Source organism: Seriola aureovittata, chromosome 3, assembly GCF_021018895.1.
Source record: "Seriola aureovittata isolate HTS-2021-v1 ecotype China chromosome 3, ASM2101889v1, whole genome shotgun sequence".
Lineage (NCBI taxonomy): Eukaryota > Metazoa > Chordata > Actinopteri > Carangiformes > Carangidae > Seriola > Seriola aureovittata.
In genome coordinates, this window is record NC_079366.1 from 10,043,610 (window position 1) to 10,058,073 (window position 14,464).

The following is a 14,464-nucleotide window of genomic DNA, read 5'->3' on the forward strand; positions in this document are numbered from 1 at the left end:
TAATCTCTAACCAGCCTGTGGATAAGGAGGTACGCCTTAACTTAAAGCCCATAGCTACATTATTGTGTCCACTGGTCCATTGATTGTAATAGTTGTAATATTTGATGCTGATCTGACTGAGAGTGAGCAAATAGACTCATTTACTCACACAAAAAAAAAAACTAAACCAATTAAGACCAGAATTTTAAAGTTCTTCAGCAATGTAAAGGAAGACATACATATTATTGTTAGCATACATAATGTTAGCAACAAAACAGTAAACAATATCCTCTAGCAAATGCATTGATGTGTCCAGAATTACAGTGGCATGCCAGTTGCATGCAAGTTTGAGCACCCCTGGTCGAAAACTCTGTTACTGTGTATAGCTCAGTGAGTACAAGTTGAACTGGTCTCCAAGAGGCATGAAGTGAAAGATGAAACATTATTTTCAACATTTTAAGTAAAGTTCATGTATTATTTTTGTTTTGCACGATTATAGAGTGAAAAAAAAAGGAAAGCTGCACCATGCAAAAGTTTGGGCATCAAAGAGATTTGAGCTCGAAGATAACTGTTACCAAGGTCTCAGACCTTCATTAGCTTGTTTGCTATTTAGCTTGTTCGCAGTCACCGTTAGGAAAGAACAGGTGGTGCAAATTTCAAAGCTTAATAAATACTCTGACTCCTCAAATCCTTGTCCCAACAATCAGCAGCCAAGGCTCCTCTAAGCAGCTGCCTCACACTTTGAACGCACTCGTTTGCTAATTAGCACTTAACACTGATAGTTCAGCTGAGGCTGATGGTATTTGATCATAAACCAGAGTGATTATTTCTAAATTACATTCTATTGACTAAATAATCTATTAAATTTTAAGAAAATAAGCAGCAGTTTAATTGATGATGAAAATAATTGTTAGATTCAGCTCAACACTGTAACGAGTTAACAAATGAATGAATGAGTTATAAATAAATTGCATGAACACTGGAAATTATAATGCAAACACCATTCATTTATTGGTAGAATACTTCATCATACTGTATAGTTATCATTCTATTAAATACATATGTACTAAGCCTGTGTGTATCTATAGGCAGGCATTTCACATTCAAGTCCAGGTTCAGTGCAGTGATGACCAAACATCTCGTCTTGTCACCGACTCTCTTGTTCCTAAAACAGAGGTGAACGAGGAGCTGCTGCTCAATACATCAGTTTATCATCTGTGATCATTTCACTTTCTTTATATTAATCTCTCATTCACCCCTCCCTCCTCCTTTATCTGTTCTCCTCATCCCTTGTTTTGATGCCCACATGTGAAATAACCACTAATGCCTTTCAATTCACTAAGTTTGAATCTCTCTGGAGGAGGGACAGAGCGGCCTCCCTGAGGTCCTCCTCAACGGCGCCAATATGAACCAGCCGGGAATGCATTGTGGGTCAGCTGTAGAAACAGGCACGCGGGTCCGATAGGGTACAATCAGTGATCAGTTTAGGTCTAGATTGAGACAGTAAGGTCTAGCTTAGGCTGGTTTAGTCCAGTTTTGAATCCACCTGAATCCCGTTGGAGCTAATCGCCTTAAAGGACAAATAACTTAGCTAACTTAGGGCCAGATGCTATGGAGCTTGCAAGGTAACAAGGCAATGCAAAATAGATATCATCATGTAGGAAGGAATGCCTGAGTCAATTAGCTCTTGAACAGTGCTGTATGTTTTCTTGAATCTCACAGTAACACACTTTTGAGTCGTCTCCATTGATTCAATTGTGCTAAGAAAGCTCAAGATACTATTTGACTCATCAGAAAACAGAGGATTTATTTGAGGAACTCCTCTCAGGCGCTCAGCAGAATAGAATAGTTTGTAGCCTCAGGAGGGGAGGGTGAGGTAAGGGTGGGGGTAATGGGTGGGGGTGCATTCATGCTTTAGTCGGTGAAGCAGCAGCGGTGAGGATCCTGGTGAATGTTGATGGACAATCAAAGTGTGTGGCTTCATTCCAGTCTTCCAAAGGAACAGTTGTGTCTCTGTGGTCAAAGGGTGCTCGGAGTCGTCACTGTTGATGGGGAAAAAGGCATCGAAGGGACTGTTGAGATACACCCTGTTAGTCTGGTGGTGTGTGCATGCTTGTGTCTGTGCATAATGTTTGTGTCTGTGCACCCTGAAGTGCGCCTGAGTGCGTGTTTGAGTGTGTGTCTGTGTCTGTGTGTGCGTAAGTTAGCTTTTCTTCAAGAGTTCAGGTTATATAGCAGCTGATGTGTCTTCAGACGGACACAAATACATCCAGTCCACGGTTTTATCCACCTCAAGTGTGCACAATGACATCAGACCAGGATCCGGTTCAGGCTCATTTAAACAAGTCTCATTGTAGTCAGCATAGATTGATCCAAAAAGAGTCTCTGTCATTCTCTGTCGTCTCCCTCTGCAGACCCGAGTTTGAAGGGTGCAGGAGTCTCAGAGGAAGGGGTTGTGGCTGTGTGTTTGTGTCTGTGACTGAGTACGGGCCGCTGGTCGCGGAGAGAGAGGGAGCAGGGGTTGGGGGAGGTTGGAGGGAAGGTCCAGGAGTCCGGCAGGAGGCTGTGTGAGAGAGGAGGGGAGGATGGGCAGCTGGTGGGGCAGAGGGAGCGGCAGGGACGGGCTGTAGGAGAGCATGTGAGGGGGCAGCGGGGAGGTGGAGGATGGTCGCATTTGATTGAGGGTGAGGCGAGGCTGGTCGCTGTGGAAGGGGTTGGTGGGAGACGGAGCACTCAGACCTGAGGATGAAAAAAAAACAAAACAGGATTTGTTGATTGGAAAAACTTTTTCGTAAATCAGAATAAGATTTCTGTAAGTACAGCTGGCGAGTTATTTAATAACTTGTTACCTGAGAGGAAGGGGTTATTGTGCGTCTTGCTAGGAGGGTTGGAGGGTATCAGAGCGTCTAAATTGACCAGCGAGGCCCCCGTGGGTCCCAAAAAGGCCTCTGGGGTCCGACAGACACGTGTAGGTGGGGCACTGAGCGGAGGGGCTAGCCGGGACAGGTCAAACATCTCTGGACTGGCAGACTCTCTGCCATTTACCTGGGGTTTCACAGGAGGCTCGGCTGCAAACAGATCTGGTTTAGAATCCGCTGCCGAAAACGGGTCAGAGTCCGGCTTTACTCCAAACAGCTCTGCATCTGCAACAGGAAGGGAAAAAGTAAACGTTGGTCCGGCACAGGTGTCCAGAGCAGCTATTTGACAGTGGCAGTAAAGTTAAACAGGAAATGTGGGGGGAGAGATTGGGGGAATGACATGCATTTTAACTTTTAAAACACACTCAACTTTTAGTTTACAGATACAAACACAACAGACTGCAGTTTTAAATGACTGTCTGACTGAGCAGAGGAAATCCCTACACTCACATGCTGTTGCACATAATTATCGCCATGGTTACTGAATGATTTCCATAAATATAACATACAGCATGGGTTTATAAGTAGCTGAGCTTTTGAGATCAAGCTGAAATGACACATCTAATGTCCTGTGGTTCATCCGTGTGCTTTCCATCACAAATGAACCACCATTGAAACATCTCTGTAGCACCACAACGTGTCATTTCTGGTATGTTGTAAAAGATTTTACTTTTATCAAAAAATTGTAGCTCCTGCGATTTGGATATTGCACAGAGCCATATTGTGATTTCAATAATATTTTGATTAATTGTTCAGCCCTAATTGAGACCCTCTTTTTCAAGCAGTCTCTGTCCGCTTGTTTGATCCGCACTGGGCTTCGACTGAGTTTTTACACCAGCTCAAAATCCTACAAACCAGGAAACCAAAAGAGTTGAGGCTTTCTCTCATTCGCTCCAATCCTTTTTAGAGATCAGATCAGTCTTAAATAAAAAGTAATTATAAGTTGTATGTAGTATCACTCTGCCTGCTGTTCAGGAGCTCATGCTAGAAGATTTTTTTCTGTCCGAATACTGTCAAAGCAGGAGACTTACTGCTTCTGTGAATTCCAAATATACAGTGCAAGCCACAGTGCTTCTGGCTGTCTGCTGTCTTGTACTACATTACCTGTGGGACTGGCAGGCTGCGGAGAGGACAACTGAGGAACCTCCTGTTTGGGCTTCTCCTCTTCCTGTGCAGCGAACGGATCATTCCCGTCACCGCCTGCATAGGAAATTGAAAAGTGATGAAAACGGTCCAATCACAGGCAGAGTGCAATGATTCGCATTTTTGGGTAGACACTGAAAACTACAATCAGTACGTATGTGCGCTCTGAGAGGAGCTTGTCAGGTGGGCCAATGTTTCTGAAAGGTACCGTACCTCCCTCCATCGGGCTGTCCCACGCATCATTCACAGGACTGGAGGAGACGGGTGCTGCTTCCCAGGGGTCTGTGCCTGAGTTGGCACATGGGGCCCAAGGATTGGACGCATTGGAGGAAGGGGGAGGGGCTGACCAAGGGCTACCAATCACAGGAGTGCTGGAGTGAACCGCTGTGAAGACGGACGGATGAAAAAAACGCCAAACGTCATTGTGCGGCATTAAAAACACACAATCTCACAGAAAATGACAAAAACACAAAGAGACGGTAGGTGTAGCATCATATTGGCCTGAAGTGTTTGTGTTTGTGTGTGTGTGTGTGTGTGTGTGCATGCGTGTGTGCGTGCATGCGTGCGTGCGTGTATGTGTGGATGTGTTGGTGTGTGTGCGAAGAGCCACCCACCTACAGAGTCCCAGGGGTCACTGGTGATGTCACAGGTGGGCTGAGCTGAGTTCCAAGGGTCACTCGGAGGAGGTGCGGGCTCAGAGGAAGTACCAAATATGTCCACCAGGTCCAACATGGCTGACTACAGAGGAAGCAAAAAGTCTTATAATCAAACATTCTCTTATTTGCTTCCAGGTTTGTATGAGTCACGGGGTCTTTAGGCACCAGGAGACTCTTGATAAGACACAAAAGAAACGTATTGAACCCTTAACCCTGATGAGCTCTGTGAAAAGAGAGTATGGGAAGTGTCACAGTCAGTGTAGCTGGATAATAGACGTGAAAATTACTTTAAAACACTCCTTAGACATTCAGCTCAGCAAACATTAGTTACTGTAAGTGAAGTAGCAGGGAAATAATTAGTGGTGTGAATGTCTGTGAATCGAGCAGAGGTGGAAACTAAGCTAAACTGTTTTCCTGACACTGTTTCAGTTAAAACTTTATCAATCTGTGTTAAATTTAGATTTTTCAGATTCACTGAAGGATAGCGTTTTCTTTATGGGTTTAGAATCCTCACACCTCTGCAGTCAAACAAACCATCCAGAAGAAAAACCCTAACTCTAACCCAAAATTTTGACTTTTGTCTGTTTGCATGTGTTTTCTGAAGTCCACTCTACTGAAATTAGAACAGAAAGAGCATTTTTAAGTGTCCTTTTGAGTTGTAAAATTATTTCATTGGTCCGTTGTAGAGCCTAATAAATATCCCGTATCAAAAAGCCAATGCTAGATATCACAGATGTTGTGGTATTGATGTTGGATTGTTGGTGTACATGTTGGCAATGAGATTACATTACATAACGCAGTGAAAGTCGCCTGGGGAAATTCTGAAACGGTGTCATCGTTTCATAAATTTTGTCAGGCTGCATCTGGACTCCACTGCTCAGATTCCTCTGCAGGACCTGAGTTAGCAGAGCAGTTAGACCGCAGTGCCGCCTGTTAAGAACATTGTGTTTACTGTTCAAACTAAAATACCCGTGTTGTCAAATTGATGATGTTTTCTGAATTTGCAGCATGTTTGTGTCTTTGCATGTGTTTTCTTAAGTTGCAGTGTGTGCGTTGAGCTCTCAGGGCCACCATAGTAATCAAGTGATTTCATTTTAGCACAGGACAAAACTGGCACCTAAGTATTCAAATGTTCTAAATACACAACATCACAACAGGAATCAAGATAAACCTGCACAAGTCAGCACTGTAATGTCACAGGAAACGAAGATGCTGGACATAACATTTTAACAGTGACGTCCTGGGTTGGATATTTCAGTCTGGAACAAAAGTTCACCACATGAATCATCTCTCTTCTGCCCCTCCCGCCTTTCTTAACTTCGCACTATCAAACTACAGGTGCAAGGCTTTCGCCTGATTTTTGTAGACGCAGGCACCTCTGCATGGTTTCCACAGATGAGAAGCTCGATACTCACTCACAGTCACATGAAGGTCCAATGAGCAACTGACACGTGTGATGAGGGAATGGACTTTTCAGTGAAGTGGGAGACATCTGATTTCCAGAAGTCAAACTTTTGAAATGAACAATATTTGCATATTCATATATTTTGGTTTTTCCAGTGAGAGAAAGAGCTTATTAGTAGGTAACTGAACTATTATGTGGAAAACCATATCAGACACAAACTGTTATTCCAAGTAAAGTATTTCTATATGTCGTGTAAGAATTGAATCCTGCGGCAACCATTGTAAAGTTAAAGCATTAGATAAAATGCCAAAAATGAAATGCAATTTTTGAATGCATGATGAGACATGATGAACGATGAAGATGTATCTGACCTTGTGAATGAGTCAGGTATTACGTCAGACAACCAGGAGCTCTCTTAGACAGTTTTTTCTACTAATCCTAATTCCTAATCTTTTTCCACGGAGCACCTAAAAGTACCAGATAATAATGATAAGAATATAATATGACCAATTACAAGCCAAGGGGACTTTTACATAAGACAGCCTGTGACTCTGATTGGCTTGTTGACAGGCTTTCAGGGAAATGTCATGCTGAGCTCAAGGTTAGAGAAGACAACGTCATTATCATGCAGCAGGCACCTCTCTCTCGTGCCTCAGCTCTCTACCGTTTCTCTCTCTCACACCCTCTCTCATTATGCTGATCTATGTTTTTTTGTCTTGTTTCCCTCCCTATCCCACAGTCCACACCATAAACTCCACTTCATTCTCTAAATGCCTGCCAGCAATCCACCCACAAATGCACCTGCCCACCTCTCCATGCAAAGGCACACTCATGTACCATGCATGCACCCACACACTTACCGTACAGCATGCACACACAAGTGCACACACACCCACGCGCACGCGCGCGCACACACACACACACACACACACACACACACACACACACACACACACACACACACACACACACACACACACACACACACACACACACAGACATGTTTTTAAACTCACCTCCTGTGTCCCTGACTGGCTCTCTCTCCGGCTCTCGTCCAGGGCCTTCTGTAGCTGAGACTCGTCTCCTTGGCGACAGCGCTGCTCCTGCAGGGGCGGCATTGTGACATCATCAACATTATCGCCACGGTAATGAGAGTGGATGTACGGACACACACACACACACACACACACACACACACACACACACACACACACACACACTGCCGTTAGTGAAACAGTCTTTGAAGGCAGCACCAGCAGCTTTTTTGCACTGTTGAAATATTTAGTTGACAAAGAGCGGAGGCTGGTTTAGGGCAAAGCAGAGAGAGAGAATGCAGCAGAAATCTTCCAAATTACATGTAGAAATTCAAACATAATGTGTGAGAAAAGATGTATAAAAACTACTGTTAAAGTAGGAGAGAGGAAGCGAACATAATCTGTGCAGTCTAAAAACTGCTGGGAGATATGGCAGCGGTCCTGGAAGGAAGAAAAGTGACGTAAGGAAGGAAAAAGTTAGGAAGGAAGTCATTAGTTAACCACAGAGACACATAGGAGCCACATCATCAGATACACAGAAAGACACACAACTACAGGGTTAAAAAACGTTAATAAACAGCTGTAAGGAGTGAAGTGTGTTTCTGTGTGTGTGTGTGTGTGTGTGTGTGTGTGTACCTGCTCATGCTCCCTTTGGCTAAGGCTTAACACAATCTGTAGTTGTGTGTCTTCATCCATCTCTATGGTAACAGGGGAAGGAAGGGCTAGCTAGATGAAGGTGGGCGAATGTTCAGAACGTTTGTCACAACATTTTAATTTCTGGAATCGTCAAGAGGATGTGAGACACGTGTTGCTAGAAAACAGAGGACGTGTGTGTGTGGAGCGGAGTGGAGATATGGTGGTGGGTATGTTGGCAATTACACATTATCATAATATGTGTGCGTATGTATGTGTGTTGTTTTACCTTCTGACTCTCCTCCCTGCTCATGGCTAAGGCCAGCTGGAGCTGCAGCTCCTCCTCCCCGCTGGTCTGAGGTCGAGCCTGCTCCAGGTCTGAGGCGGCGCGAGGAGACGAGGACGAGGCTGCAGCAGAAGGAACAAGCGTTTGAGGGAGGAAGGAGTAAGAGTGTGAGTGAGGAGAGCTGGTCAGACTGATGTGGAGCACAGGAAGTGTGTGTGCGTGTGGCTGATTTGAATATTTTCAGGCCTATGCTGCAGTATTGATAATCTATTTGGTGGCACGTCCTGAGTGCTGGGCTAAAGCACAAAATGCATTTCATTAGGGATGTGGCGTTAAGCCTGAATACAAGTGTGTGTTTTTCACTCTTCATCCATTTATTCATAAACTGCCACCACATAAAATAAGCTGTTCAGTGCTCCAGATAAGTTCTGACTTTAAATACCCACAATGCTCACAGTTAAAGGAGGACGGAGAGCCTCTGGAGCGGCTGAACTCCTCCCCGTACAGCACAGCCATGCTGGGCTGGCTCGTTCGCCTGCCTGGGTGGTAAGACGGGGGTATGCCTCCGTACACACCACCCCCGCCGCCTCCGCTGCCTCCCCCTGCCATTCGCTCCTTGGTCTTTAGGGCTTGACTCCTCTCCTGGCGGAGTCGCTCCTCGTCCCGGAGGAGACACACCAGTTGGCGTGCTTTTTCTCTCACGTTAGCCCCCTGGTCTCTGCCGTCGCGGTCTACGTACTGGAAGTCACGCAGTGTCTGAACCACACATAGACAAAACTCATGTTCACAAATGTTTACAGATCAGCATGAATATTTAAATCAATGTATCAAGTATCCTCTGACTTTCTGAATTTTTTTACTGGTTGCTTACTCTATTCAATGATTAACATTTTATTCCGTTGGTGGTGATTGAAATGGTGATTTCTTCCTGCATGTATCGTAATATTTGCTGGTTACACTGTATTTCTTTTAAATATAGACCCCAGGATGAGTAGTGGTTGCCGAGGTAACAACTAATGCTGATCCAAATGAAAAATAAACAGTAAATCAGCTCTATTCCTGAGGCATTCAGATTGCTGAGGTTCTCCTCTAGTTACAGTCCAGTACCTGAATCGTGAATGCATTCTCACGGCACTGCTGAGCCACTCTCTCTGATCCTGTCTTCAGCAGGTAATCCAACAGAGTCAGGGCCTGGAGGCAGACGCTGATTACCACACTGATGCTCCAAAATCAGTATTTTGTTACATCTCTATGTTACAAGGCAACTGACACCTTTAAGCACAGCTTTTGTAACAAACACAAAAAAAGCATGAATGTTACTGAATGGAAGTAGTGAGGGAAGTGGTGGTGAGCTGAATTTAACACAGTCAGCAAACAGAATGAAAGAGAAACACACAGGTAGAGGAGACTTATGGTTAAAAATTATGGTCAAATCTCGCAGACACTTTCTTTCCTGAGGTCACCTTGTAGACATGTCTCCAGTTCTTGCCGCTGTCGTTGAGGCGTTTCCAAACCATGCCCATCACCTCAGCAAACGCCACCACATTGAAGGTCAAGTCGGCGATCTCGGACATGAGAGATGAGGACGGGCCCCACGGATCGTTCGAGGTGGCCTCACGAACCTACACAACAGCAGCAGAGGAACCACAATATCCATTTTTTTCCCTCACATTTACATGTCATGTGTATGTTTGTTCACATCCTGTGTAACAGTGTCATAAAAAAGTGAAAGATTACAAGTTTCAGACATTTCAAGACAAGAAGTAAGAGGTAAGTAGAGACTTTTGCTCTGAGGTGTTTTTTTTTTGGATGTGACATGACTCAACACATCAGTGTTCATTTAATCAGACACACATAAACACATAAAAACATCAATGGTACTTAAAGTGAACACAGTCCATCTATAATACCTTGATCTCCGCTTCTGAATAGTTGTGCACAATATTCTTCACCTGCCGGCGCAGGGCTGAGGTTGTCATGGTGACAGATGATGGAGGACGTGGAAGGATAGAAAGTGAATACAAATGCTCAACAGGTGAATAAAGGGGGTCAAAGGGGAAATGTGGGTTGAAGGTGGAGAGGAGAGGTCGCTATGGCAATGAAGGCTCCTCTTCTCTGTCAGGAGTTATTGGACGCCCCTGTATGAAAGACATGATGGCAATATATGAGTATAAGTGAGTATATCAAATCTATGTGTAACTTTATGTCTTTCTCTTTTAAGGTTGATCTGATTAGCCATAAATGCCTAAGATCGATCAGGGGTTTTCAAAGTCTGACCCCCCCTCCAGCCCCTCTGTGGGCTACAACCTATGGGTTCAACTTGCACCCACCTTTATTTTAGCCTATATTTATTCACATTTTGGCAACCTGGAACCATTAAAAGTATGCCAAATTAGCTATTTGCAGTTCCTGTTTGCAAAGTACCCATGGATGTACAGACAACTATCACTAGATTACTTTAATGTGGAAGAAAACTTAAAAACATCATGATTCTCTAGCAAATTCTGGAGTGTCTTTTTTTTCGATTATCTTTATCTCTTTTTATTATTGTTTGCCTTTATTTCTTTGTATTTACATCAGTATGAATACACTGAGCTATACAAACAATGACTGATGATAGCGACTGAGTTGGTCACAACTGGCGCCCCTCAGAAGGAAGTAGGTCATACAAAAGCTCTGGCACTCAGGTGTCTGATGAAGCTTCTTGGTGGCTTATTTTATTCAGGCCAACACACACACATATACACACACACGCACGGGCGCGCACACACACACACACGCGCAGCCGTCTGTGCGCTCGCAATAGCAACCCATTTCTCTCTTCCAAATTCATATTTCAGAGGGGACACAAGGGAATTGATCATTAAGGGTTCCTGTGATACTTTTCCCTCTGCCTGCGACTATAAGTCTTCATAGACACACAGCGTAATTAACCCACTAAACCAAAGCTGAACTAGGGTGACCTCACTAAACTAAATCTCATCTCATCGGCTCACTTAACTGTCAGATTGTCAGAGATAGTGACAGTTTTACATTTGGTGGAAACTACATTTTAAATGACAAAGTAAAGCCAATGTGTTTCTCGCTCATAAAACCACTACAGAATTTTTTTTCTGTGAACTTCACACACTTTAGTCACTTGTTTCTCTGTGTAACTGTGCAACCCAAAACAGAAAAAGGGTAGCGCTTTGGTTTTCCCTGGTAGCTATTGGTAGCTTTCCTAGCTAGTGGAAAATGGCGGATGGTGGAACAACCAGAGTAACTGTGGGATCTCTACCCTGCAAAATAAAAAGAGTCCTGTTGTTGGAGGTGGCAAAAAAGCAAACAGGGGATAACAGAAATCAAGGAAAAACAGTGTGAACAGAGTGAACCTCGGATGGGCATTCACTCCATGGAGAGAGCCATGGTCAGACTGGGACAGAAATTCACCCCTGGACTTACCCACTGAGACCGACTGTCCCGGGATTTGTCCCGGGAATTGGCCTTTTGGTCCCTATGGCCAGTCCAACTATGGAGAGAGCTCAGACATTCAGTTGGCCTTATTTCTACTAGTAACAAAACCTGCCTACTTACCAATACAACCAGGTGATTTACTCACCACCAACATTGGGGTTTCTAGTTTAACTTGGGATTCTTATGGTTGTTTCTTGCTTTGGACAGTAGCCAAGCTGAGAGTGGTAATAATAATATAATAATAATAATAATAATATATAATAATAATGAAAATAAATAACACGTTTCCTGGTGGTGGCCTTTCTGAAATGAACAACTGTGAAATGTATTATATTCTTCTGAGCGACAGTGGCACCAACATAAACACCACTTGGAAATGGGGAAAGTTGTCTATTGCCATGTAAGCAACATGTTGCAGGTTAACCTGGATTAAAGGTGCAGCAGTACCTCAAATTCACATTTTGTTCCTGCTGGATATGAAGCGCCACACATTAAAACCACTTCACTAATTTAGAATATAACAACATTATTAACAGGCTGCTACTGCTATGATCGTGACTACTAACAATAATAATTATATTTAACAATTACTGACTTTTTAAAGAGTCTTGCATTCTTTTTTAAAAATTGTTTTCATTTTTAAGTCACTGCTGCTCCACAACAGTTCACAGAGGGTGCCACAATGAAACAAGTCACTGGATGCCGCATCCTGCCGAAAAGCAAGCATCAGCAGAAGCACAGAGGACCTGAGATGCACACAGCAGGGACATAGACAGAAAACACAGAGAGGAGGACGAGTCTCAGAGTGTTTGTGCATATGTGAGAGAGGGAGAGAGAGAGAGGGAGAGAGAGAGAGAGAGAGAGAGAGAGAATGAAGGACATAAAGAAGAAAGTGAAGCTCAGCAACTTCAACCAGTATCACCTTTCTGCACAATCATCTTCACACACACAAACACACACATACACACACACACACACACACACACACACACACACACACACACACACACACAAAGGTTATTAAAGGCTTGTGCTGTCTCTATGAAGTATTTGAAACTATTGCTCTTTGTATCCCTTTAACTGACCCTCACACCACAACAGATACTTCATAGTGTTGGAGTAACATGAACTCGCTGTGTATATAACGACTCTCAAACCCGAGAAGACGAGGGGGCAGTAATGGCACCAGCTGAAATAGTGTGTGTTGGAGAAAGGAGTTTATGTGGATATTGATGTGTGGCTTAAAAATCCCAAAAGCAGATTACATCTGTCCTTGTAAAAAAAAAAAAAAAAAAAAAAAAAAGAATTTCCCAATTTTGCATTATTGTGAGGCCTGGACCAAGCATATGCCCCCCCCCCCAAAAAAAAAAAAATCACAGTTAAACTTGTACTATGTGTTGTAAATACTATTATCTTCCTCCATCTGTCCTATAAGGAATACAACCAGCAAAGGCCACATCCCATCAGACAGAAACAACACTAAAATTAATATTGATCATTATTTGATGTGCCAGCAGGCAAGAAAAGTTCAGGTGTAATGAAAACTGAGACAAGGCAACAAACAATTTTATCTTTATATGAATGAAAGTTGTACAAAATCCATCCTGACACATAATTAAGATATTTCTGTACAACTCAAAATGTGTGTATTTGATAAAGTCTCAGAACAGGACACAGAGACAGACTGGTGGCGATGAAGTCATCCAGGGACAAACTGTGGAGCTGCTCAGTGAATAATGCAACAACCCCTCTGCACCTTTGGTGGTCTTACTGGGATGTGGGCACATTTTCTGATTCACAGCTATAACCTTCACATGTAAATGACTCATCTGTGTCTAATTATTTAAACAAACTCACTCTGAGACAACAGTCAGTCACTAAATCTAGTTGGAGCAGCTCCATGGAGAGTCACCTGATGAAATCATCCAACATGGAGACATCCGTCTGTTTGTAGATAGCCTACTTATAATTTGAATAGCGCAATGCAAGTTCTACTTAAGCTACACTTTAAATACTATCCTACACCTTTAATACACCGACTAATAAATCCAAGTTTTCTTACATGGTCGGGTGTGATGCGTCAAATTGCTCCAAACACAGCTGAGCGTACGTCACGCCGTCGTCCACGTTTGTGAACGCGCATGCGTGCTGGGGAAGCAGGTGTGCTGTATTTTTTCAGGTGGTGATGGAGAGCAGAGAGGGCGCCCATGGTGGGTCTGCATAATGCATAACCCCACCTCACCACCGCCACCCCACACATTCACATACACACACGGCCCTCTTGCGGTGGATTCCCTGTGCGGGTTGTTGCCATGTGTGGCAGATCCCTCCGCAAGACCAACTACTGCTGGAGTTGCCTGTTAGGCTACATGTAGGTCCACAACATATCTTAATACACTGTAGCTTACATGTGGAAATAAAGAGATATTGGCCAAAATATGCACAGGAACTACATCCAGTTTCAAAAACATGCAGCTTACCTTACCCATTGCTCATCTCTCGCCTCCCTGCTTCCCTCCTCTCCAAGTCCTCAGCGTCGATGATATCCCCTCCGCTGGGATCAGCTAAGCAGGGCAACCACAATTATCCACCCCGCACCTATTACCGGCAAACGTGAAAGAAGAGCCGAGCAGCTGCTGTTATAGAAATCCTTGAATGGGGATGTCAGCGTCTAAATCCCGGCCTACCCGGGATGATGCGAGCAGCTCGGGCAAACAGTCACTGATGAAATCCGCATAGGACAAGGATAAGCCACAGCACACGGCTCACTCTCTCCCTCTCTCACTCAGGCTCAGGAAGCCCCATCCACACACGCATACAGCACCGGCAGGCCAGGCGCGCATAGCACACACAGTAATCACAACGGGGAGCGTAAAAGAGAGGCGGGGACGCGGGCGCGTCGTTTGCAGAGTCAGCGGTACTGTTAACCTACTATCATCCGCTGATGTGAGTGTGAA

The 14,464-nt window shown here is 44.0% G+C and overlaps 1 protein-coding gene across 2 annotated transcripts; it reads right to left on the reverse strand.

Annotated features, from left to right (window-relative positions):
- Nucleotides 1-965: 965 nt before the first annotated feature.
- epn3b (epsin 3b) lies at nucleotides 966-14,427 on the reverse strand. 2 transcript variants are annotated; one of them, XM_056372478.1, is made up of 12 exons: nucleotides 13,988-14,427; nucleotides 9,965-10,192; nucleotides 9,518-9,676; nucleotides 9,162-9,245; nucleotides 8,510-8,810; nucleotides 8,058-8,176; nucleotides 7,118-7,204; nucleotides 4,655-4,778; nucleotides 4,254-4,424; nucleotides 4,002-4,097; nucleotides 2,829-3,122; nucleotides 966-2,718 (listed from the first exon to the last, which is right to left on the reverse strand). In XM_056372478.1, the coding sequence occupies exons 2-12, from the start codon at nucleotides 10,031-10,033 to the stop codon at nucleotides 2,420-2,422; spliced, it is 1,803 nt and encodes a 600-aa protein (XP_056228453.1). In that variant the 5' UTR covers nucleotides 10,034-10,192; nucleotides 13,988-14,427; the 3' UTR covers nucleotides 966-2,419. The 2 variants fall into 2 exon arrangements, with proteins under 2 accessions (XP_056228453.1, XP_056228454.1); XM_056372479.1 differs by lacking the exon at nucleotides 13,988-14,427 and adding an exon at nucleotides 13,570-13,915.
- Between the last annotated feature and the right edge of the window lie 37 nt (nucleotides 14,428-14,464).